The 27,552-nt window shown below is 43.5% G+C and overlaps 1 protein-coding gene across 1 annotated transcript in view; it reads left to right on the forward strand.

Moving 5' to 3' along the window:
• Positions 1-27,552, forward strand: part of LOC147679761 (uncharacterized) — a 204,905-nt gene that overhangs the window by 19,847 nt on the left and 157,506 nt on the right. Inside the window, exon 3 of the mRNA XM_086942475.1 lies at positions 8,754-8,870. Within this exon, the coding sequence (XP_086798601.1) occupies positions 8,754-8,870 (117 nt within the window). The remainder of the gene's footprint in view (positions 1-8,753; positions 8,871-27,552) is intronic.

Below are 27,552 nucleotides of genomic sequence, written 5' to 3' on the forward strand. Positions count from 1 at the left end.
TTTCTGCAGACCAAGATAAAAAAACATGCAGGAGCATGAACAGGTGGACATTTTCAAATTTCATTGAGCGAGGTGAAAAGATGTGTATGAGTATGACAGTGAGCCACCAAGCCAACCCAAAGCACTCACAGATATTGCAACATGAACTTCATCTTGCACTATCCTTAGCTTTACTAAGAGAGGTGTTAAGTGTAAAGCATAGCCTTACTTAAGTAGATGCATGTGATTTAATTTATTTTGTAATGGTGATAAGGACATCAGGCATTATTTTTAACTGAATGGTCTACCCACTGGGGTTAGACCATGACCTGTGGCCACAAAAAATAGCCTTGTGCAGACTGGCCCATCTGGTGCACGCAGCCAATCGTGTTTCCTTAAACCTCCCCTCCATGGCATGTGACCCAGAGTACAGTGGGAGTTCAGTTCAAGACAACGTCAAAAGAGTGGTTTGAAGGTGAGGTCAAAGAGGTGGACGGATTATTGCCAGCTTATCCAGAATGCACAAAAGTTGATGAGATATTGAGTGAATGTGGAAGGGGAGTGTGCAAAGCAAACTGTGATATAAATTACTTATGCCATTTGCTTAGTTACACCTGATAAATTTGTATCTGTTGAGGGATCAATTGTAGGCAGCAGGTAGGTGCCATGAGATGTTCCATGTTCCATGACATGTTCCATAGCATGTTTGCGTCCATAACCCTTGGTACGTTCTTGAAAGTTGAAGAAAATTTGAGGTATGAGACTGCAGGTGGTTGCATGATGTTACAACACGATCCAAAAGATCGCGGTACATCACAACACATCTTTTACAACGCAAGTCGTTACCACGACTTGTGCTGTAGGGCGCTGCACTTAGGAATAGTATGATTTACTATTCCAACTCCAGCCTACGTACAGGAGGGAAGGTGTTGGAATAGTAAATCTACTATTCCTTAGTCTAGAGCGCCCTCCAGCGCAAGCCGTGGTAACGACTTGCATTGTAAAAGAAGCGTCATAATGGCACCGTGGTGTTTTGACCGCGGTGTAAAGGCTGTTTACCATGCAGGGGTTGTATGATGTTACAACGCGATCCAAAAGATGATCAACCTCATTCTTAGGAAAGAACTGTAAATAAGGAGGGTTTTTACACATCTGAAGCTGTTAAGGTAGCATATGGAGGAACTTTAGCCCGAAAAAAGGCAAAGGTCAGTGATTACCTTATATTTCCCCAAATATGAGGTGGGATTCCAGGCCAAGAAAATCCAGACTACCCTTGGAGAAGATTTTAATGCTGGGCAGAATAGCGCCTGAGGTAAAGGACACACATGGTGATACAGAATCACTGTTTTTTTTAAAGAGACATCTAACATTAGATGCAAAGTACTAGCAACATGGTTATTTATTGAAATTATTTGCAGGTAAGAGGCTAGGGGTATGGGAGGAGCTCACAAGCCTCACTCAGAATAATGATTGTGAGTAAAAGAATATGTACCATCTTGACAGAATGCCTGATGTTGTGGAAGGGTACAATTTGGTGCATACCTGGTCCTCTCCTTGTCAAGAGTTTTGGGAAGTGCACATTTTCTGTGTGCAGATGAGAGGCTAGACTAGATTATGGTTAGATTAATTTGTTTATGCTTTGGATCTCTAACGACGTCCAGAGAGAACTTAAAAAAATGTCCAATGGGACATGAAAACAACACTAATAACATAATCAAATAACAGATCATTAAATTTCCTAACACAGCATGACTAACAAATTACCGTCACTGCAGTAAAACCTTGAAAGCTGCTAGTTCCAAAGGTACCACACTAAAGTGCAGGACATGTGCAGAATCAAGATACAACAGTTTCATCAAAAAAATTAAATAAAAGGGAATTTTCCCTGCGGTTTCCTGTCACTTACTCATGATCCCTATACTTTACTATTCTATGAATACTCCCCTCCCCCCCAACATCTCAAATCATAGGGCCTGAACATGTTCAAATCTTACTCGCATTTTCTCTACAATAAACGATTTAAAAGATTAAAAAATATTTTACAAAAACGTTTAAAAATCTTGTGCATTCTATATGGAAACATTTAATTTTACCAGCTTAATTACCAAAATGTTAAAGAATGTAGACATTCTAAAATAACTTTAGAAAGCGTTTAACAAAATTTGTACATTCCATATAAAACATTTCATTTACTGGCTCAGTTATCAAAGTATTGGCTTCCACCACCGAATTTACATTATATTTAAAAAAAAAATGATCTCAAATAAGTGTGGTGCCATTATGGTAGACATCACACACTTTCACGTTTAACTGTTGGTTTTGCCATAACGATTAGAATTTAAGGGTAACACATTAATTCGTGCTGACATCGTGACGCACCGGGCTCCATGATCAATATCTACTACAAAATATTTTTGAGGAGTCCTCAGTATACAAAATTACATCAAATCTACTCTTCTTCTTAGAGAATTCTAAATCCCTGATACAACTCCCCCTCCTTGACTCAATCTTTTGAGCTGACGAGATGACCAGGAGAAAACCTTTTCTGCGCCAAATTAAATGCCTTTAAAATCAAAAATAAAAGTCTTATAAAATACTAGTATTTTCTGTCCTTCAAACATTTTGTTACACATTAAATACCTTAAAGAATGTTCTTCACTCAAAATAATCCTGTAACCCCAACAAAGGACCAATACTGGCTCGTACTACTGCTAATGTATTTAAGGTACAGATTTCCCTCAAATCTGACCTAATTTATAAATTAAGGACAACAATGTAATTAGCATATAATAGGCATGGGATAGTGTGTCTCCCTATTCTTGGGGAGGTCTCCCTTCCCAACCTGAAACACTTGAGGTAACTCTGATATGTATAGAGAGAAAAGAATAGGGGTGAAAAGGCACCTCTGCTTTAAGCCATTGTATGTCCTAATTTTAGGATCCCCCTCAAAAGGACCTTACACCAGTTGGATGAGTACAGTGACATTATTAAACGTAATAAGTTATCCAATTTCCCAAACCTATGCAATTTTCCCCAGAGTGTTGGCCTATCCATTTGATCAAAAGCTGTGGAGAATCATGAAACAACATATTTTTCTATGATCAGCTGGAACATCATCACATTATCTAGGGATCCATGATTCTTACTAAATACAGCTTGCTCCATAGGGATTAAGCCCCCCTCCCCAGCAAAGCATGAAGATGTTCCAAGATGCTTTTAGCAAAGATCATACCAACCGAATCGAACAGACCTATTTGTTTATAATTATTTGGAAGTTTCCTTGGACCCTTTTTGTGAAGTGGGTCCACAACACTCTCCCTTTCCACAATACAGTAACAAAACCTTATTGATAACAATAATTTAATAATACCGCTTTGTCTTACTTTTTTGGCCTCTCTTTTCATAACCGATATAGGGATTTAATCTGGGCCCAGTGCCCCAGACAATCTCATGTCCTGAATGAATCTTTCTATTTTCCCCACTCCCAGGGGACCATAACTGATTTTGCAGGGTAGATAGATCTGCCATCTTCCAATCAGTCAGGTCTTCCCCAAAATTTAGGGCAGAAAGCTCTGAGATATATTTTTCCTATATATCTTTCCCAATCGGGATTGACCTTTACTTTGTCCATCTCCCACAACTCTCTGAGATAATCTCCCAAAATCTTTTAACATTTTTAATATAGGCAACTTCCCTCAGGACAATCCATTATGGTGTCTTTACTTCTCTTTAAAGGCTCTTTTTAAAATAACGCTACCCTTTCTATATCTCTATTATGAGCTTGTCCTTGACCACCATGGGCATAGCTTCAGGGGGGCTGAATGGGGTGTTACACACCCCCCTAAATAAATGTAACCTTTAGTAAAAGTGTAAACATTTGGCTACAGGTGCTTTCATTTGGGTATGTTTGTTGGAATTTACCTGGTATTTTACGGACAAAACACACACAGACACACTCTCTCTTGTCTCCATTTTGAAGGTCCTAAAAATGTTGGTTATTTTACAGATATTGTGCTTTAAGTGCCCCTAACAATCTGCACTCCTCTCACTTTCCACTGCCTCTTAAGCCCCCCTCATGGACTGCTCCTCATATAATGTAACAAAACTGGTGCTCATGTAAAGTTCTCCGATATCTGATATTTTCGGGTCTACTTTGCGCTATATAGAACTCTATAAAAAAAATGTAACATGATATGCCAGCGTGACTGTTGGAAAATCTGAAGCTCACCTCTGCCCCAATCTTTTTTTTTTTTAATTCTGTTTATTGTTTGAAAAATGGAAGCACACATAGCAGATTGACCTCTGCCCCAATCTTACTGTCCAAGCTACACTCCTGTTTATCAGAAACTGTTTCACAAGTTTCTCACACTTCAGGATAGTATCTCCCCCCTCTACTGCACTTTCCTTTACTGCTATCCCTAAAGCCTCCGACCGATAGGCCATTTTATTGAGTTTCCAGTGTATTCTACAGTTACTAAAACCTACCGATAATCCTGTATAATTCCAAACGGATGTATGATGTTACAACGCGTACTTTTAGCACGCATACCATTACCACGGATTTTTTACAACGCAGGTCATTTTACAACGGATACCTTTACAACGCAATACACTACAACGCAGATACTATTACAACGCCTACCATTACAACGTAAGTATAATTATAGGTAAGTATATCATATTAATATATAATGTAAATAATTATGTTTGAATTATTAAATTTAATTATTTATTATTTAATTAATAAAAAAATTAAAACAAATAATTGTAATTTTTAAATTTGTAAATATATATTAAAAATACCCCTGTACCCCAAAACTCAAACCCAGCCCTTAAACCTGAAAATACCCCTGGACCCCAAAACCCAAATCCAGCCCTAAAACCTAAAATACCCCTGTACCCCATACCCAAACCCAGCCCTAAAACCTAAAAATACCCCTGTACCCCAAAACCCAAACCCAGCCCTAAAACCTAAATTACCCCTGTACCCCAAAACCCAAACCCAGCTATAAAACCTAAAAATACCCCTGTACCTCAAAACCCAAACCCAGCCCTAAAACCTAAAAATACCCCTGTACCCCAAAACCCAAACCCAGCCCTAAAACCTAAAAATACCCCTGTACCTCAAAACCCAAACCCAGCCCTAAAACCTAAAAATACCCCTGTACCCCAAAACCCAAACCCAGCCCTAAAACCTAAAAATACCCCTGTACCCCAAAACCCAAACCCAGCCCTAAAACCTAAAAATACCCCTGTACCCCAAAACCCAAACCCAGCCCTAAAACCTAAAAATACCCCTGTACCCCAAAACCCAAACCCAGCCCTAACACCTTAAAATACCCCTGTACCTCAAAACCCAGCCCTAAAACCTAAAAATACCCCTGTACCCCAAAACCCAAACCCAGCCCTAAAACCTAAAAATACCCCTGTACCCCAAAACCTAAACCCAGCCCTAAAACCTAAAAATACCCTTGTACCCCAAAACCCAAACCCACCCTAAAACCTAAAAATACCCCTGTACCCCAAAACCCAAACCCAGCCCTAAAACCTAAAAATACCCCTGTACCCCAAAACCCAAACCCAGCCCTAAAACCTAAAAATACTCCTGTACCCCAAAACCCAAACCCAGCCCTAAAACCTAAAAATACCCCTGTACCCCAAAACCCAAACCCAGCCCTAAAACCTAAAAATACCCCTGTACCCCAAAACCCAAACCCAGCCCTAAAACCTAAAAATACCCCTGTACCTCAAAACCCAAACCCAGCCCTAAAACCTAAAAATACTCCTGTACCCCAAAACCCAAACCCAGCCCTAAAACCTAAAAATACCCCTGTACCTCAAAACCCAAACCCAGCCCTAAAACCTAAAAATACCCCTGTACCCCAAAACCCAAACCCAGCCCTAAAACCTAAAAATACCCCTGTACCCCAAAACCCAAACCCAGCCCTAAAACCTAAAAATACCCCTGTACCCCATAACAAAATACCACTAATAAATGTTTTAAAAAAAAGATAAACTTACCTATAATTATACTTACGATGTAATGGTATGCGTTGTAATAGTATCTGCGTTGTAGTGTATTGCGTTGTAAAGGTATCTGTTGTAAAAAGACCTGCGTTATAAAAAATCTGTGGTAATGGAATCCGTTGTAAAAAATCCGTGGTAACAGTTACATACCTTCCAAACCCCACCCCCGTTCGGAAAATGTATCCTAAGTGAAATAGCTGAGTGATCACTATATGGAGCTGCAATAACATTTAAATCCATAACCATGTCAAATGTTGGATTGGAGGCAAGTATATAGTCAATTAAAGACCATGTATCCTTCTCCCAATTAGTATATTTTGTTGGACAATCCTCCGCTACTTGACCATTCGCTATCAGGTATTCTTGTTTTCTTAGTCAATCTAATAAAATTGATCCTCTTTATCAGTCTTTATTTTTTCAGGGCTGAAAAAACTGGCCTATACACCGGGTTATGTGTATATTTCCTAAATTCTATCACACATTGTTGCTTAATAGATTGACTAACTCCGTGATATGTGAATTTATAAAACTTCTTTTTAATTATCTTTTTTTCTCACAGATGTTATATAGTTTTTTTTCCTTTTTTTTACAGTTTGTACACTTTTTTTAGCAATAAGTTATACAAATTCTATACATGAATATACATCTAATCACAATATTTTCTGATATATGTTCTGGTACATATGTCAACAATTGATTTTCATCGCCAAATACAAAACCAAATCCAACGCGTTTCGGCGAGTGGCCTTCATCAGGAGTTCTGTATTTTCAATTGATGATTAGATACTTAAGCGTCTGGTGAGTATTAATACGCAGTGTCTAAATGCTGGTAGAAAAGAGGTCCTGAATAGGGTTAAAATCTGTTATTTGGTTTAATCTGACATAAGTTGTGTAGCTCAAGTCCACGTCACTTTCAATTTAATGTGGTGTACGTATTTCCGTGACACTGGGTGCTGTCAGGTAGTGGTAATTATTGTAAGTTCTGTATACGTTTTCAAGGGCTAAGATGGATGGCTATGTATGCCTCATTGGCGCAGTGGGAAATGCTGAAAAAATCAGCGTTTTGTGAATGTCCCTTCTTAAAGATTTAGGGGGATTTCTGTAGTTTTTTCTTGCTGATGTAACAATAATTGGTGGTAGTGGTGAAATCCTATTTGAAACTAAGTTGTTGCGTGGTCCCGTCTTGCCCGTACCGCGTATTTTTTCAGGGAACATTGCGGGAGGAACATTTTTGGCTTCTTCTCTACTGTGATTTGCAAACACACTCAAGGCATGATTTGATATTGTTGCATTAAAAGTACCCATTAATAATAACAGAGAACGATTATCCTGTCCAATATTTCATTTATATAGACAGCTAACTCTATTATCCGCTTAGAATACGTGTAATCTGGTGGAATGTAAACATTCAGAATTAATGAAGAATCCTTTATATCAGACTCCTGGAATCTACTAATTTGTGTTTCTTAAAAATGGCTGCTTGTGTGCTCAAATCACTTATAGAACCAGTTATACTTATTTCCTAAAAAGTAAAGCCCGTTCACCGCGGCATAAACTTTATGCGAGGGGGAAGCACTTCTACTAAAAAAATACTTATTATCCAAATCTATATGTGTCTTAAACCATGTCTCCTGGATGCAGATAATATCCACTTGCAGGTTTTTCAACAAGCTAATGATCTTGGACACCAGTTTTAACCCACCTTTAGCTAAACATCTGATTCATATTGCCGGGGAAGGGTGGGGGTGTGGGCGGGGTGATTATCATTGAGGGAGCCTGAAAGCCATTTTCACCTACTGTCCTCCTCTCCCCCCTCTGTTATTGAAAACTCTACCTCCTTCCTTAAAATGGATATCCATCTTCCAGCTGAGACGACATGCTGGCCAAGTGGCTGAAGGAGGAACAGTGCAACAATGCAGATGCAGCCTTGTGTTTGGAATATGACAATAGCCTGTACTTGGTTTTGTGAGAGAATCTAATCCAGTGGCTTCTTTGGTCCTGTCAACTCTTGTGAGAAAAACATGTTACTGTTTTTTACTACAGCACTTATGCTTGAAAACAGCATCATACAAACACACAAGCATGAAGGAACAAAAAGGTAACACATTGCTGTTTTCCAATTGAGATGTGACTGTGACTAGCAAGCAGGGAGGAAGATGGCACCTGCCTATTGCTGGAAAAGGTATCAGATGTTACATGTAAATGCATGAAAGAAACTGGGGGGCATATGAACAAGGCCAGGCGATAATTATCGCTAAGCGCACTTAGCGCTAGGAGAATTATCGCCGGCCAACTCTGAATTTTATCATGGAGATAGAATGCTATCAGCAACGCTTATCTCCAAAGCGATAAAATTCAGAGTGCAAGCTGCCAATTGTGAGTTTATCTCTGGAAATACAGCGATAATCCCACAAGGTTTGGCGATAGCTTGCTGATAGGGATAGACATACTTACCCATGAAATCCTCCTTACATAGGATATCATGGCTAAGTCAGAAAAATACCAGACGTAAAAAATCAGCGTTAACCGAGGTTAGCGCTGCTTTTTTTAATCGCTAATAGGGTTAGCGATGTAGTTTACCTTTGGGCAGTATTTAATCAAGTAACACTACCAACAGGTGGCGCATTATAGTAAGAAAAGTGTGGTCCATCTGCATTGTCTCAGAATAACCGTCTCAAGTTCTCTAAAGACCTCTTCAGGTGTTTAAAACTCTAAGCCCCTTTCTATTGTTTGTTCCTGTTACTCAGCTGATTGATGGAGCGCAGGAGCAAGAATCATCTACACAAATCTGTGCGGAACCACGTTCTGGCATTATAGAGAAGAAGCTGCCCCTAATTTGCAAACCGCCAATCGTCAGGAAAGAAGTAAGCTGTCAAAAAATGGGAACAATGTGGTCCAATAGGTGAAATATGCACATTATGCAGCATCTGCTATGTCCTTGATATTTCTTAAGATGAAGGGAGAAGAACTGTTGAGATGGGTAATTATAGCCTATATTAATCAATGTATACATCAACTCAGAGATACAAATGCTGCCCTTGTATGAGTGCAGGGGGCAGTTTCCAAGCTACAAGTAACCAATATCTCCATATTAACGTGATATCAATATACCAGAGATATTACATTTAAAGTGCAGTACAGTAGCGTAGTCAGGGGGCAATCCTTCACCCCTTTTTTGAGAGCAGCACTTCACCCCTTCACTTCACTTCACTTCACTTCACTGGTAGCGTGTAATGCCAAGGATGCCAATTGCACTCCATTCTAACCCCTGTCCCAACTGTTTACGTCTTTCTCATACTCTGTGGAAGGCAAAGGGACATACTTTGCAGGCAATGCAATTTTCAATTATTTAGCTTCATGAATAAATCCAGCAACGTTCTAATTTCAAATATCGTTTTCTGTTTTCAATATGCAAGCCAGAAAGATGGAAAGCAGAGAGCCCGGCCGCAGGGTGGTCGCCACTTCATGAGGTTCTGCGGGCTGGATGGCAAATCCATCTGTTATCGATCTTTGTGGCAGACATCGCAGCTGCAAAGTGCATGGTAGAGGCTCGGCTGGCTCTGGGGGCATGAACTGGTTTGTGCTTCTCCCGCTAAATACCGATATTGGGCATGGAGCTCGGCAGCTTCATGAGCTAGGATTCAACAGGGCAGTGAACTGAGGCCTGTGACATAGAGGCCTGTGCAGGGTTCTCGAGGTAGCAGAGGGACGTTCTGAGAGAAGCTGTCTGTGTGGTCTGAGTGAGCTCCCCTTCTGACGACAGCCCAGAGTCGTTGGGAGGGTAGCGGTGTGAGGCGAGTGAGCGGACAGTAGCAGTGTGAGGGCCTGCCCTGGAACCGAAGAGAGAAGTTGCTGTCCGATTGCACTGTGCACTGCTTGAGTGGAGGAGTCCGGAGGCCAGGAAAAGTTAGGCCTGTGGACCTGAGCACCTGCATGAGAACCCGAGGCATCAGAGAGGTGGATCGGAGGAGCCGGTGTGGTCCGCACGGCAAGAGGATGATGGACGGATCATCCCTGTAGGGACGCTGGAGTCCACAGTGAGTGACATTATCTGGGTGCCCTTGCCTTCCAAAATTATCCCTGCAAGCTGAGTGGTGCCAGGGGGGGGAATGGAGGTGGCATACGTGAACCGGGCGGAGACTGTAAGTGTGACCCGGCTTAGAGTCAGGAAGTGCTGGGCCCTCTGAGAGAACAGAGCTGCATAGCCAGCCCTGCAGGCAGCGAGCGTAAAGCTGAGGGGCGACCCCTGGTGTATCTGTGCGAGGGTCGCATGTGGCCGGTAAGTTCTTGGCTTTCTGAGGCATTGCTTTCCGAGACCAGAGGCAGAGTGCACGGGTGATCCACCCCAGTGGAATATAAGCACTATAAAAGGAAGAGTCCGGCTCCTTGTACGGTACAGAGCCCGCTGGAGTGCTGCTTGATATAGCCTGCAGTCTAATCGAGACTTTGGGGGCAATGTGGATGACTTGATAAGGAGGCCCACACAGGAGCCTCAGGATCTGGAATTCAGGAACTTCTGTTGCGGGTGCTGGTGGACTCCAAGGGGGCTAGTCCTCTGCCTCCCCCCCGGCCTTGCCGCATATGACATTCTGGCGAGAGTTTGCAGTATGGGCCTGTGTCGGTTGTGAATGGATTCATGAGAGAGACGGTGGAAGAAGACCTGGAGGTGTTGGAACTCCGGAGCTTAAGACCAGAGGATCAAAGTGACAGGTGATACCAGGAGCTGAGTGAACAAGATCTTACAGTCGTTGAGGATACTAAGCCCTCCTGAGGCAGTTACGGAGTAGCAGAAGGAGCAGCTAAATAAAGAGATCAACAGGGGTGCCATCACTACCACTGAACTCCCTGACGGCTGGTGTCAGAGAAAAGCAAGGTCCTGGCACCACAGCCGGGCGCGGTACAATCCAACTAGTTTGGACCTTAAGACATCCAATGGGCTTGGCCCTCTGACTTGGTCTGGTTGCAATCGAGTAGGGCTCACAGGACTGAACTGTTTTTTGCCACCAAAGCATGCCTAGGGGACAACGCCGTCTCCTCTTCCTGCTTCAACACCCTCCGCATGCTCCGCAAGATCTACAGATGGATCCCAACAGATACAAGAAAGACAGTCACCAGGCCTTCGTCAGCAGCAGACTCGACTACGGAAACGTCCTCTACGTGGGAGCCCCGACCAAGCTCATCAAATGACTACAATGCATCCAAAATGCCTCTGCACGGCTGATCCTCGACGTACCGCGCCACGGCCACATCACCCCCCACCTGAGAAACCTGCACTGGCTCCCCGCCAACAAGAGGATATCCTTCAAGCTCCTCACCCACGCACACAAGGCACTCCACAAGACTGGCCTAGCCTACCTCAAAAAAAGGCTCACCTTCTACATCCCCAACCGCCAGCTACACTCCCCGACCTCTCACTCGCCACCATCCCACGCATCTGAAAAACAACCACCGGTGGGAGATCCTTCTCCCACCTCGCCGCCAAGACATGGAACACCCTCCCACTGAGCCTACGACAGACCCAAGACCTGCTGACCTTCAGGAGGATACTTAAGACCTGGCTGTTCGATCAGTAACACCCACTCCAGCGCCTTGAAACCCTTGCGGGTATGTAGTGCGCTCTACAAACGATTGATTGATTGATTGATTGATCTTATTCCCAGGTGTTGGGTTGTGGCAGGGCGAGCTGCAAGCACTGGAGAGGGCACAGCCGAGGTCAGTTGGCACACTGCTTCAACTGGGAGCAAGACCAGTGATCAGATCACTGTGTGGAATCTTCGGGATCCCTCCTGTGGGTATGCAGAAGAACCCATCTGCCATGGGCAAGACAGACACCTGGTAACCTAAGCTGGTATTCAAACAGCGTAAACCTCCTGGAAGTATGGCACTATGGAGGAGGCCCAGCGGGAGATGGACTCGGTGGAAGTGCCCCCACAGGAGCCAGATATCTGTGAGATGTTTAAAGACTTAAAACAATCTCTGACTGGCATTGATCACAAAATCGACTCTCTTGCAGACATATTTGACAGACTAAAAGACTAAAAGGCAAAGTGGCTTGTCACACTAAACACCTCGAACAACTTGAACACCTCACCTCCCAAATGGAAGATTATGGAGTAATGACATATGAAAAGGTGCTCAGCATGGAAAAAGTTCTGGAGGTGATCCGGAACAAAAATGAGGACCTTGAGGCCAGGTCCAGGTGGAACAACCTGCGAGTATTGGGAATTCCAGAGTCCACCTCCATGACACGGGTAGAAGACTACATCGAGTAAATGCTGAGGTTGCCTGTTTGCGTTGTGGAAAGGGCACATAGAACGTAAGGCCCAAGAACCCCGCCATGGACTCCTGCCAGGCCGATTATAGTTCGGCTGCTGAGTTACGGGGACACAATCCTCCACCTGGTGAGAGAGCAACACGAAGTGTTTTATCAGGGGAATACTGAATTGTTTTACCATCACTACACCCTAGCGTTTCAAGCAGGCAGAAGAGATTTTATACTCGTGAAGAGACTGCTACAAAAGCAGGACATCAAGTACTCTCTGTTGTACCCATTGAAACTGCTCATTTTTCATGTGGGCAAAACTTTGTACTTTACTGATCCTAAGCTGGCCACTAAATTTGTGTGTGACCTCTGCCCAGCTGTCAGGAGGACAAGGAGGACAAAAGTCACATCAGCGATTATGATTTAAGAGTAATGGCACACTAGACGCTCCTGGTCCACAGGGTGACCCATGGTAATCCGCAGGAATGTAACTATTTGTTACTTTAAATATATACTATTGCATTTTTATTTAGATGACTGCCTTCCAGCAGCAGGGGTTTACCCCCCGCTGTTCTGTAATGGTCCAGCCACTTAGATACTTCCAGCTTGGAGGAGTCGGGCACCTAATGGTCCCCCCCTCAGGGATGATTCCTTTTCTTTGTAAAGTTGTTGGCCAGAAATGGCTGAGCTGGGATTGGGGGAGTGATACTCTGCCAGTTTGGGCAGGGGTAGTGGGAGCGGGGTGGGTATGCTTGCATATGTATGGTTGATATACTGTTTTTTATTGTTCAGCACACCATCATTTCCTTTCCCTTCCCACAGGTCTCCTCCCACCTTAATGAGTCTCGGACCCGGCCCAAGGAAGTGAGTGAGAGACTGACATACAGGATCGGGATGTGTGCAGAAAGAGAATGTCTCACTTAAAAAAAATAACCTGTAAGGTCCTGGCTTAAATGATAGACAGAAGGTGCAATTGGTAGCAGCCTATTTGAATTGACAGGGGGCAGAAAGTTTGATTTTGTAGGAGCTGCACTTGTTGCAACATACTTGTGCGTGCCTACGAGCAAAATGGTTAGAGGAAAAACATATAGCAAGTTATTCTAATTAGGTGTGGGGGAGAACATCCTCATCAAGAAGGGGCTGTTATTGCGCACGCGAAAGGTCCTTTGTGATGCACAAGGTAGATATGTATTGGTGGCGGGCACGCTGGGGGGACACACAATCAGGCTGGTCTCGATCTATGGTCCCAATGTTGGTGACCCAGACTTCTTTGGAGAAGTTTGGAGGATGATTGTCAGTTTAGGGCCAGGTGCAATCTTGTAAGGAGGTGATTATAATATAGTCCTGGATCTATGTAGAGACATATCAGGCACTGCATGCCACCCTCTCCCAAGGGCAGCGGCGAAACTGCACACCATTATAGCTAACAAAGACTTAGTAGAACTCTGCCGCAGAAGAAACGTAAACAGCGAAGAAGGCACTTGTGTGACTTCTGCAGGCCCTCCTGGTCCAGAATTGACTATTGGCAAGCCTCTAGGGATGTGCTTGACTGGCTCACCGATGTCATGCACCCCGCCAGGCCTCTATGAGACCATGCCCCGGTGCTGGTTGAGCTGGTGTTGCCAGAATACCTAAGCAGAGCGTGTTGCTGGCGACTTTTCCCGGGAGCTCTTTGCCTCTAATGATAAAGAAGTCCTGGGGTGTATCAGGACCAAGGTAGGGGAGTTTGAGGATGCTGCCATACAGGAATCTAATTTTCTGGGAAAGAGGCTAGTGCTAGAAGGTATGGAGAGGAAGACCGTGCTGGCAGGACGTTAGCAAGTTTAATCAGGAAGCCTTGGGTAAGCAATTATGCGAGCTCTGTACCAGTAATAATGAGGCAGTGTCTGGCCAAGCGGCAGTCCAGGCTGAAGTGATATCCTTTTACTCCTCATTGTATGAAGCAGATCAAAGGGATGTTCCTTTTGATCTTGACTGCTTTTTTACTTTATCCAGCTGTTGTGGCTTAAGAGCGGACATTGGAATTACGTGGATGAACCATTCTCAGAAGAAGAGGTAATCAGGCCCATCCGTGCCTTACCTATCAGTAAGGCTCCCGGTCTCGATGGCCTGTCTGCAGCATTTTACATAGAATATGCAGCATTGTTAGCGCATCTTATAAATATGTACAAGGAAGAGGTGCAAAAAGGTGAGCTCCCCCATCGCTTCGTGAAGCAGTCATCATCACAATTTTAAAACCAGACAAAGATCCATTAAGATGTGATTCTTATAGGCTGCTGTCCATGATCAATTTGGATAACAAAATTCTAGCCAAACTCATTGCTTCAAAACATTTTCCTCTGCTACCTGCCATAATGAGGCCGACCAGTGTGGCTTTGCCCCTGGAAGGGCCACATCCCACAACTTGTGCATCTTTTCTACCACAATGCAAGAAATTGATCACTCTCTCCAGGCGACATCAATTTTTTTTATGCCATTAAGGTGTTCAAATCCCTTGAATGGCCATATATATTTGCGCTTCTATCGAGAATAAGGATCAGTTAAAAATGTATCAAGCTATTCGCTCTTCTATACAACAATCCCACAGCGAGAATTAGAGTTTATGGCGTGATATCTCCCCCTTTTACGGCGACCCGAGGTACAAGGCAGGGCAGGCCATTGTCACCCCTGTTATTTGCCATCCCAATGGAGTCCCTAGCGGACAGATTGAGGCAGCATCATGCATGCCACCGACTGGCATTCACGCCACGGGTAACATTCGTATCTTTATATGCTAGTGATGTGACTCTGTATGTTAAACGTCCAGCAGAAAATCTTGACCCCCCTTATAAAGGAGTTCATATGGTTTGGTGGACTCTCGGGCATACATATCAAATGGGTTAAATCAGTAATATTTCCACTGATGGCTGCCACTGAACGATTTCAATCAGAGTATCCACTCAGCTGGGTGGAGGGCCCAGTGAAATATCTGGGTATTTGGCTGAGCCACGATGTTGAGAAACTATGGCGCTCCAGTTATGGTAGACTCATTGAACAGATGGGGAGCCTATCAAAGAATTTGGGGGGACTGCCTCTGTCCATGGCGGGACGGCTGGCGATAGCCAAACTGTTAATCCTCCTCAAATGTCTTTACTTGTTCATCAACCTTACGATCCCACTCAGTAGCGGCTTCAGACGTAGATTGAAATTGAATCTTATATCGCCTGGGCTGGGATCTCTTGGGAAACTTTAACCCTGCCCTTTGAGCAGAGTGGATTAGGAGCTTTGGACATGGATCTTTACTATAACTGTGCACAGGCTTAATTTAGTTTTCATTGGATATACCCTACGTAATTCATGGCGGCACACAGCACCAGAGCATGATCAGGTGGAGCCGACTCCACTGGCCATGACCCTATTCAGAACTCAGACCAGACCACAATCTAGGGTAAACACGGTAGGATGCACGGTCTGGGCTTGACATGGACTTAGACGCAGAGTGTGGCTAGTGGTGATTTATGTCCCCTCTGTGCCACTGCTATGAAACTCCACATTGCCGTTCTTAGCAGACGTAGGGTCCTGCAACAGACTGAGGAAGCTCTGTCTTACCACAATGGGAGATAGGATATGTGTTCCCCGGGGGCACCTCTGTAGATCCGTGCAAGGAGATGGAGGGGGAGGGATTGGATGGGCTAGACAGACTGACTTACTATCTGTCCCTTGGTGCACTACAGGCTTGTTATGCTTCTTTCCCGGAGGAGCATCCCATGTTTCAGGAACATGAGGACTTCCTGGGTAACCGCTCGCTCCGCACACTGATCAAGCGGCTCTATGCAGGCATGCTGCGTACAGCACCAGTATGCAGCCCTGGAGCTCGGTAGGAGTGGGAGTAGCAGCTGGCCACACCTATAGCAGAGGACCAGTGGACATTCTGTTGCATGCAGGCATGTGAACTGTCCCCCAACTAAAGACTGCGCCTGATACATTTTTAGTTCTTACATGGACTATACAGAACACCAGAGTGGCTGCACAAGGATGCAAGATGTATGTGATGTAGGGTGCATTCTGCGTCCTTCCTACACTTGGCATGGGATTGCCCTGACGTTAGACAATATTGGGAGACTGCCTTTGAGGCAATGGATGAGATATTAGAGTTCATTTTGGAACGCTCCCCCTGACTGGGTTACTGGGATATGTGATATTTGTGCCTGCGGATAGTAAGAGACTAGCGTTGATGCTCCTGCTGCTCGCTAAACGCAGAATTGCAATATACTGGGGCCCCCCTCAGATACCCCGAGAGGCAGAATGACTTAAAGACAATACGTTCTGCCATGGGCAGCAGTCTGCCTACTGGGAACTGATGCCTGCACTGGCATGTCCCAGGGTCATCTGGGATCCGCTACCGTGGTACCTCCGGGCAAGAGCACATGATGACAGAAATTTCCCTGACTTGGACGTGAACCCACATGCAGAAACCAGAGTATAACAATAGCAGATGCATGGCGATTGTGCACTAGTCAGCATGCCTTGTTTCACCTTTACCTACTGCTGGAGTTTCGGTTCAGCAGTCATACATACTTTAGACTGAAGTGGGATACAAAGGCTCTCAACATTAGACACCAAGATCTCAATGGAGTGCAGGGTTATTCCCTCAACCCTTGTATACATCTCAAAACCAAAGTGTACTGGATTTGAGGTCTGACAAATAAGGCGATGGACTCCATAACGATTCTTTATTTGAATTTTTTTTTTTATTATACTTTAACCAAAATACAAAACTGGCCAACACGTGTTTCGTGACAAAAGTCTCTTCCTCAGGGTCACTAATAGTCCCAATTATTAATCCATGTTTATATTCATGAAATAATAACCATCTAATTTTACAGCGACATGTGTATGTCCAGATGTTAATGTATATGGTCGGAACACTCAACACGATCATAGTATTGTTGCACTGAAGTGGTTATCATGCTGTGATTTAATGACAAGAACTAATTTCATATTATAATAAGATTTTGTTACAAAATGACAATAATTGTATTTGCTAATTGTTTTACTGTAACAGTAAAAAATGATTACATGTTTGGGCGGACATGTAGTCATTTCTCTGACTGTAGTCAGAAGGGGTAAATCATGGTGGAGACAGAGTAGTCTCCGCAGTGATTAACCCAAAGGTCCGCACGCATCTAAAACGCTGCAGGCGGACCGCATTCTTGGTGGTAAGGATACTCCATACCCGTTGCAATGGAGTATCCTTGCTACTAATAATCAAATCAGGCCCCAAGTCCAAAGCCTAATACAGCAGCTTTTAGAAGCACTGTGCTGGCTGGGCAATGGAATTACCTTAATGATAACCGTGCTAAGTTATCTACACTGACCAGTCCCTGAAAGCAAGTTCTCCAGTAGGGGAGATTGTGTTCAGTGCCTGTCTGAAGGGTCCACCTGGCATGTAGCACATGCATACTCCCCTGCTGAGGACCTGGTTTTAAGCACTATGAAGGACTGGACTGTATAAATAATGTAATGCAGTTAACATTCAAGTAATGGAATTCCCCAGCCAAAGATGATACTGAACCACACACGTGCCAATAGCTGGGCACAAAAGAAATTTGTGAGTCTTCAACATTACCAGTTTGAGAAAAGAATTAAACAAATTTCAGAAAGACTTCTCCAACTGAAGTAAAAAGCCTACTGGCAGAACAAAATCTCCTGGCCAGGGGTAGGTTGAGGAAGACCAAACTAAGGTCTGAAATGAAGGAAGGCAGAATGAAAAATTCCAGACTATGAGTTGCTCAAGGAAAGCAGGAAGCTCCCAGTTCTTGAAGAACAGGAGGAAACTGTAAATCAAAGAGGCTTATTGTCCGTGACCTCTGACGGTCTTCCCCCAAACACACGCCATGCCTCCTCAGTCTCCAGACAGCCCACCTCATGGTTCAATGCCCTCTCCGCAGTTTTCACGAAAGCCTGGGGACCGCCATACAGGCCAATGGCCCTGGCTCCTTGGTAATACTTTCCTCGCACATGGGGGCCACAGACTTGTACTACACAAGGACAATGGCTCTTACTTCATTGAGGCCCCCTCCTGGCACATAGGGGTTGCCACCTTCTCCACACAAGAACAATGGCTTTTACTTCTCCTGGCATAACTACATCTCTGACTTCTCCAAGCAAGGGCACTGACTCATACTTCATAGTGGTCCTCTCCAGGGCACACAGGTGTTGGTGACCGCTTCAGTATAGCAGTCCTGAATGGACTGGGTATCTTACACTTTGCTCACCAGGATCCTCTCAGCAGGATCCTGGCTGGGCCTCACTGGCTTCATGCGCTCTCCTCTTTCTCAAAGAGTTAACTGGTCTTGCCAGGCAGAAGGGTGGTTCTCCAGGCTCAGGGCACATTGTATTGACTTCCTGGGTCAGGGCCCCTCACCCAGCAGAAAAAACTAGCTGCCCTTGCTCGCTGATCCTGGTTCCAGCATCTAGAAGTCTTTGATATCTTCTCCTCTGTTGAACATTGCTGTTGAATAGTTTGTGGGACTGAGGCTCCTACCTTTATAGCCCAAATCCAGACCCTGATGTAGTTCTTTGATATTATAGTGGTGGGTGTCAACTTCTCTGAAGGGCCCTCTTTTTTGTTCTATTTTTTTATCACAGAGACAGTCTGCCACAGCAGGAATAGCTCCAGTTCTGAATGAGCCACAACACAGGCCAAGAGAGTAACCGAGGAGCACACCTGGCTGCAGCCTCCACTGAAATATGACTCACAAATGCTCAAAGGCCTAAGCCTTCCTCTCTGTCATGATTCCATAGTCCTTCAGGGCTAACCCTATCAGACCCTCCATCTAACTTTATCATGAGCTCAGGGATCAGGGACCAGTAATGTTTCCTGGAATCAAAGAGTCCTTTAATGTGCAGAAAGGATGCTCTGCTCCCCTTCCTACAATGCATGTGTTCCTACCCCAGTTCTCAGGAATGCCGCAACCCAAATCTCCTGTCTTGGAGTTGCATTAGACCAGTACCACTCTGAGGGTGGCACTTGCTGGGTCCCTCCCTTTCTAACTAGACCTCATTACCAGTAGACAGACCTAGGTCATGCATGATCCATGTTTGTCCTTGAGCAGAAATCGGTACGAGGGATCCACATATACATGCAGCTGGGGAACTCAGGGCAGTTGTGCACATTTGTCAACATGCAGGGGAGTTTTCCGTCCCAACAGAACTGCTCCCTGTAAACAGAAAAAGGTAGCTTTCGCACCTTATTTTCAGAAAATGTGGCTATGATTAGGTGGCACTCTAGGATTACTACTTTCCCTCACCTTGCAAGATGCCAGTGGTGTCCTATCTTTTGAATCTTCCCAACACCCCCTTTGACTTTTATCTGTCTGCCATGTAGCGCACCACTTACTTCTTTGTCAAATATTTGAACATCAACAGATCTGCACTGGAGGTCATCGGAATAAACTTGAACCCCACAACCCAGCAAACAACAGGCAGGTTGGTCAGATCCCACTGCTCCTGGAAGGCACCCACCTAGCTCAGTTTGCTGAGCGTAGTAAGACGTGACATCAGGATCTTAAGTCAAAGGTTACCGGTGCCTTGAGCGGTAGATGTGATTTGTTTCATGGCCAGTCATTGTTCACTTCTAGTGTCATGTATACCAGCTAGCTCACAGTGCCACTAGAAACCCCTCTTACCAAGGAGAGAATAGTTATTGGCAACTATCGAAAACGACAACCCTGATCCCTCAGGGTCGTGGAAAAAGTGTGATACCTTTTACTCAGTCACCCGTGCTCGCTTCGTCTCAGAGAGATACACAGAATAAACGGTGGAGCCATTTTTCAATAAGCATTTATTGAACCAGCATCATTGTAGTGTGAAATAGGTGAGCTGAAACAACCATTAGACAGAAACAGATATAAATGATCATAAGCACCAACAGTGTAAAAGGATGGTAGATTTCTACCAAAGTGATAAAACAATGAATACAGGCAAATATAAACATACATGACTGAGTAATATCCATACTCCTACAATGCTACCCGAACTAGATGTACTTAAGTGTACCGAGCATGTATGTGGGTGTAGAGCCAGTTATCCTGAAGTGAGACACTGTGGGACCCCGTCTTGGTCTCGAGATGGACACTCCGCAAGGGATGTCAGACCACTGCGAGCTGGAGTGTCTGCATGCAGAAACCTCAGCATCTCGCGTCAGTGTACCAGCATGGGATTCCTTTTCTCTTCTTTTGCCTCAGCAGAGATATGGTGTTTATGTACCCAATGTGGTACCCCCAGGGAATATACCTTTCTGTGTCATGTTGGGTTAGGATGCAGAAGGAATGACACTTATACATAATTATTATGCAGGAGATGGTGTCCTGCTGAGATGCCAAGAATCCTCATGCATAATGAATGAGGCTGGTTTTCAGAGAAAACCCCATGTCCTTCAGGCATTACCATAACTCTGTAAAAGGTCAGTACTGAGTAGTGTAATGTCAGTGGAATATAGGTGAAAGGTCGGGTTGCTACCTGAGCCTATATCGGGCACCTGTATGAAACATAACACTAGTTGATGCAATGTCTTTTAAATTATATATTTTATATTAGTACATGTCCTTCTGAAAGAAAAATTAAACAATGGCCCACTACAGGTCGGTGCTGGCAGCAGTGTGGGCAGCTGCACAGGGCCCTAAGATACGCTCACCACCATGGGGCCTGTTGCAGTGTGCCAGGAAACATATTTCTATTTTAGACTCTTTTCACATTGCTCTTGAGCCCCTCCCCCATCTATCACACTAAAAGGTTTGAGAAGAGCTTCTGGCACTTACAGGGCATGTGGCTTTTCCAAGGGAAGTGGGTCTACCATGACAACATTGTTGATGCATGAGGGACATGAGGGCCTTGCAGCGCTAGATAATTGCTACATAGTCCACAGGTGTGTAGCCAGTCTTTCTGGACCTTGTAGCACTATGCCATGGATGACCAGGAGAGGACTTCCCCTTCCTTGAGCCTCGCTGTGCTGGCTCCTGGTCTCACAGCACTGGATCATGGCTTTGGTTGCAAGGCCAGGGAAGGGAGCCACCTGCAATGTCATTGTGCTGACAGGTTAGAGGGGCCTCCCACATTCCTTTTCTCCCAGAGCCCAAAAAAATATTGAACCGTCCTGTAGTGTAGTTCCTATATATCATATAGGCTCTGCGCATTGGAATAATATACACTATAGATTTGACATAGGACTGAGGTCAGTATGTCTCTATCAAGTATAATAAACTTAATTGTGAGTGCCAGATAGCTCAGAGGTCACTAGAAACTTTCTTGAATAAACAAGAAGGGATTAGTTTCTGACAACTGCATAAACATGACAACTTTGTTTCCCCAAGAATCGAAACGTATCTTCAGAGTCGTGGAAACAATAGATAACTATTTTACTCAGTCAATCGTGCATGCTTCATTTCTACAGAGTTGCATAGCATATAGAGACGGGCGTTTCAACAAAAAGGGGTTTATTGAACAGTCTTCTTTGTTAGACAGAATGCAAAGTAAAATGCGCACAGTGTAAACAGTTATATAATATGATACTGTAATAGCATTGTCTGTTGCTATGGCATATATAAAAATACATACATAAATAAGTTGTTTGTGCCTGTGGGCCAGATCAACCATTTATTCCAATCTGGATCTGTTCTGTTGTGGTGCAAAATAGTATGTGCGTCAACCTCCCCCTTTGAAGTGTTATCACTATCGGGTGTAGGTGTTGGTATGGACGGATTATTCATGTCTTTGATCTTGGCTAACCCAAGGCAAGACGTCTGTTGGACAGTGTCATTCAAAACATAATTTGCTCAGGGATGATACAGGCTCTAAACATAGCTTCTACACCCTGTACCTGCCACCTGTTGTACCCCAGACAGGTTTTGTCTCATTGTTGTCTTTCCAAAAGTTGAAACCTAGTTTAGACAGTTGGGCATAAAAGGCTGCAGAATAAATCTGTTTGATATTTGTTAACATACTTTTCATTCATGTTTTGTTTACATTTCAAAGTAAAATGACTCAGCATTGGATACATTGAACCCTGAAAAGTATGGAAATTCCATTGCAAATGTTTTTGAGCTACCCTTTGGTGGCGTAGGACAATGTTCCCATTGGTCATACATTAATACATTTCTAGGATTTGCAGATTTGTGCAAGAAATGATGAACACAATGGATATAACAATACATTTGTTCATAGTCTGATGAACCTTCTAAATATTCATGATTTGTGAATACTGCAGACATTTCTATGTCTGACATCATATTATTAACAGTCTCGAAGTCACAATCATCAGAAGAAGTACTAGATGAAACACAGTCACCTAATGAAATCTTGAATAAGTGTAGAATCTTCAACAGCTCCAACGGACCATAGATGTCGTAATCAGTTCTGTCCCAAGCTATACCACCAGGTATAGGAACGGTTGTGATATTCATGGATGACAAGTCTCTTTGTTCACAATGGGATGATTTGAGTGGCTTGAGGAGTAAGTTGACGTTCTTACTTGCTGTGTCCATTTTGAAATTTATTCCATTTATCAGCATTCCCTGTGTTATTACCAGAGTCAACCAAAGTAGAAGGAAAATTACACCCAGCACAATCAAAAGTTCAATACATGGTGAAACCAGATAAGTCTTTTACGGGTGATGAAAAAGCTCTGTTGCTTGTTCTTTGGAAGTTCGGAAGTTCTTTTTGCTGGAGTTGTTTCCGGTTCTCTGGGATTCTCAGAAAACATATCAAAGTTAATGAAATAGCCAGAGGCAGTTCGGTCAATTGATGGGATTGCATCAGGATTCGTTGAAATCACTGTATACACAGAACTACTTGTTACATTTATGTAGTTCAGATGCTACTTCGTTGTAGACAGGCGTTTCTTGACAAACTGTTATTTGGGTCTCAAGAGGTACAAGTTCCATAGCTTTGTTGCTTAGTCCTTCTTTTCGCACTGCAGATTCTTCAAAGGTGATGAGTCTCTCAGTTTGAACCTCTTGAATAGTAGCTAGAGCAGGGCGTCTTCTACTTGGTCCGAGTCCACTTGGCCTACTGCTTGGTATCGGCCACATAGTGTGGTTAATCAGGTCGATAGACACAAACCTGTTCTCCTTTTTACCAGCAAGGGGTGGCAGTAAAACTGTTCTTGATCCGTGGATTGCTAGGACAGGTACTGGTTGTCTGTAAAAAGGCCCAAATTCCTTCTTGTCCGCAATCTTTTCTCTGACTAGATCACCAAGCATTGGGATCCAGACAGGCCTTGCTGGGTCGGTCGGTTTTTCTCAGTGGTGGTTGGCTTCAGGAACACGTTGCTTTGTTTCGTTCTTAGTTCATTTAAGTCCCGTAAGACAGCCAAACAATCTTTGATATCAAACGATTTTCGGTCCACCACTGATGTCTGACGATCAAGGTCAACGACCAACATTCTTGTCCCAAAAAGGACCTCATACAGAGTGATACCCCCCTAGAGAACTTCTTGGCAAGTTGTTAAGACTTTGTTGGACACTTATTAGATGTTTGACCCACCCGTCACCCGAACCTATTACCCTAACTGATATAGATTGCTTTATGTCCCGTTTTTTCTTTCCACAACTGAATTTCCCTCAGAATGGAATGGACTAGAGTACCGGAATGCAATGCCCAAATTGGCCATGGCCTCTTTGTAAGCTCAAGAGCTAAACGCATGACCCTGGTCAGAATGTAGCATGCCGACTGCGTATGTGATGATAACGACTCGAAAGTCTTGTATAACAGTTCGAGCTTCGGCCACATCCAAATGAACCTTAAACACAAATACACTGTGACCATGATATTTTTATTGTTACCCTCCCTTTGCAAGGGACCGCAGTGGTCCAGGTAAATGCAAGCTAATGGTTTATCTGAAATTAACAGGGGCGTCTGCGCAGGATGTTTCACAGTAGAGAATTTCATCTTTTGGCATATTTCCATTCCAAAACATAGTTGCTGGTTTGTGTTCTCATGCGTGGCCACCAGTATCTCAGTTTTAATAAGGACACTGTGGCGGAAAAACCTGCATGAGCAGAGGCGAGACCCTCATGTGCTGCTAGGATTAGTCCTAATCTATGTTCCATGTTTGGTATTACCCTATCCCCCACTCCAGGGATTCGAGCAAACAGAACATTGTTCGCATCAGTGATTTATGAGTATTTTAGTGGAAACCTTTTAGGTAATGTTTTACCACTGTCTTTGCTCGATGCACTTACAGACAGTATTATTTCGCCATCTATTTTTGTTTTTGAATGAGTGATTGCAGCTACTGAAGCTGTTTGCACAGCTGCCTTCACGGCTTCATCAGCCAATGAATTTCTTCAACGTGAACACCATCACATTGATGACTCAGGGTATGTATTACATGAGTGTTTTGTAGTTCTCGTAACTGAACTACTTGTTCCCAAAGCATTTTATGCTTTATTGTGCCACCTTTTACATCTTTGAAACCATTTTGAAGCCAATTCTGCAAGTATTCATTGTAAGATTGAACACAATAATACGAATCGCACACTATTAGTGTGGGGAAATCGCAATCAGTATTCTCAAGTGCCATCTTGAATGCTTGTAGTTCAGCTCACTGAGCTGTACAATCTCCTAGGGATTGAGTTTTAGTGACCATAGCTCTGAATTTGCCATCGAGCTAACGACCTTTAACGATCACACACGCTGCACTCTAGGCTTGTTTACCCCCTGTAGCGGGTTGAGCTGATCCGTCAGTATAAATTATACATTCGTACTGATCAAGAGGGAGAACTTCAGGACATTCTTGTTCGTATTGTAGAAATGCTTGTGTTTTCAAATAAGGATTGAAAACATATTCAACGTCTGTTGCAGCAAGAGAACTAACCCATTGAATCCATCTCGAATGTAAAGCTTTAGCATTTGGAATGCTTGCTCTTGTTACTGCCTCTAAGGCAGGTACAGGTGTTACAACCATAATGCGCTTTCCCTGTGCGAGGGCTCTCTCCTTTGCAACAGAAATTTGAACGGCTGTCAGAATTGTTTCTGTAGAAGTGAATTTCATTTCTGATTGTGTGTACAAGTGTGATTTGTAAGCTATTGATACTTTTTCACCTTCGTTAAAAGTTATGTACATGAATACGCATTTTCTTGGAATGATTCGGATCACTAAGTTGCGTATGTTTACACGTGTTTGCAAATGTTTTGTTGCTAAAATGTCTGTTTGGAGTGAACGCAAAATTTCTGTGTGTTTTTGTGTCCAATTCACTGTTGAAAATCAGGTTTGAATAATTCATAGAGGGGTTTTACCCTTTCTGCATAGTTTAGAATGTAAGTACTTCCTACGTTCAGGAATCCTAGAATTGACTGTAAGTTCTTCAGCATTTTTGGAGGTTGGAGCAGCGCACACTTTTCTAAAAAGTTGGCTGCCAGGCTTTTGCCTTCACTTGATAACTTATATCCTAGGAAAAGGACGTTGAGATGGGCAATTCTTGATTTCTTAAAATTGAATTTGTACCCTTTAGAGGCGAAGCCCAATATAATGGTGATCACCCTGTTCAAGTGCCTGTCCAAGTCATCGTCTGTCAGATAGATGTCATCGACATATGACAATGCTTCGTCATCATAAGTTTGTAGTTACTCTGTTACCCTGACTGAGAATAATCCAGGACTATTCTTGAATCCTTGAGTGAGACAACAGAAGTGAAGCTGTGTCCCCATGATTGAAAAAGCAGCCAAATACCTACTTTCTGGTGCAATGTTTTGACAGAAGAAACCGTTAGAAATATCTAATTTTTTAAAATATTTTTTATGCTCAATGTTATTCATTAATTCTGTACTGTGTGCATTTTGCACTGCAAATGTTTTGCAACAAGAGGTTAGATGTCTGTAATCCAATACTAGACGATATGTATTGTCTGGTTTGGAGACAGGAAACAAAGGATTGTTCATTGACGAGGTGCATGTTTCAATCGCCCCCTGGTATTCAAGTTGATCTAAGATCTCCCTGACCTGTTTTTTAGCTTCTTGCCTAACTGGGTACTGCCTTTGTGCAGTTGGTTTACTTTTTAGTTGGATTTTATGGTGAGGCGAGTCCTCATCCCATCCTACATGATTTTTGTATAATGCTGGAGCTTTGGCGATTGCCCATTTCCTGACATAAGTATATTTTAAATTAATTGGAATGTGATTGGAGAAGGCTGGCATAATGATGTCCTTGCCATATGGGCACTCCCTGACAAATTCTGGTGGCCAGTCTTGTTCAGCTAGAAGAATGTCATAACCCTTAGAAAGTCGCTCCCAAAAGAGTGCTCTCACTTTTTTTGGTATGTCTTCCTCCATCCGGAGTGTTATTTCATATAGTTTATGTGGAGAACTTACCCTGGTGTCTGCAGTTGCACCTTGAATTAATTCATTCAAGTCCACTGTCTCCAGATGATCCTTCAGGTTCTGGCGAGCTATTGTGACTTCTGCTGCGCTGTCCAACATTGTCTGAGCCCATACTCCATTCTTGAGTTGTGTCCTCAAGATCCTCGGCATGTCTGATTTTTAGACCTGCTACCTTCTTTTTGTTAAATTGAGGTTTCTTGTTATTCTGAACGTGTTGATCGTCTTTGAACTTCACGCGTTCTTCCTTGTTTTCTGACCGTCCTCTTCTTTCGGATTTCAGTGATGAAGTTTGAAAGGTATGAGAGGAACTTATATCAGTATCTTGATATCTATCAGGTTTTCTCAAATTATCCCTAATCCTGAGGTTATACCTCCTTTCAGAGGGATCCTTTTGAGGAGACCTACCTATGGAATGAGAACGCGTCTCTTTAGAAGTTTGTTTGCTATTTTCCCACTTCTTTTTAGAAGGAGTAGGAGTGCTTTTAGTAAAGACCTTTTCAGGACTTTCCGACAGTTGTGGTTTTCCTGGTTTTCAACCTAAACTGTCGCTTCCTAATTCTTCATAGGATATCTCAATTATTTTTGCTGGTTCTTGTGGTTGCTCAGTTACATCGAATTCCCTTAATTTTTGGCGGATCGCCACTGATGCTGCTTCACCTTCAATATTAGCTAATATTATTGTCAAGACCTGTTTAAAATCTTTCGGTAATTTCATACCTAAATTTAGAGCAGGCTCTGCCCCGTATTTGTTTTGAATCTGTTTTAGGACATCAGGTATTACCGCCATAGACGGAACGCCATGTGTTTTAGTGTACATAGCAGCCAAGACGGTACCCCAAGTGGTGCAGTCCTCCAGATGTGGTGTGATCCCCATTGGTAAACAGATTGTCAAGATTCTGTGTTTCTCATGAGGGCTAGTATTAGGA

Source organism: Lissotriton vulgaris, chromosome 11, assembly GCF_964263255.1.
Source record: "Lissotriton vulgaris chromosome 11, aLisVul1.2, whole genome shotgun sequence".
In the NCBI taxonomy this organism is placed as follows: Eukaryota; Metazoa; Chordata; class Amphibia; order Caudata; family Salamandridae; genus Lissotriton; species Lissotriton vulgaris.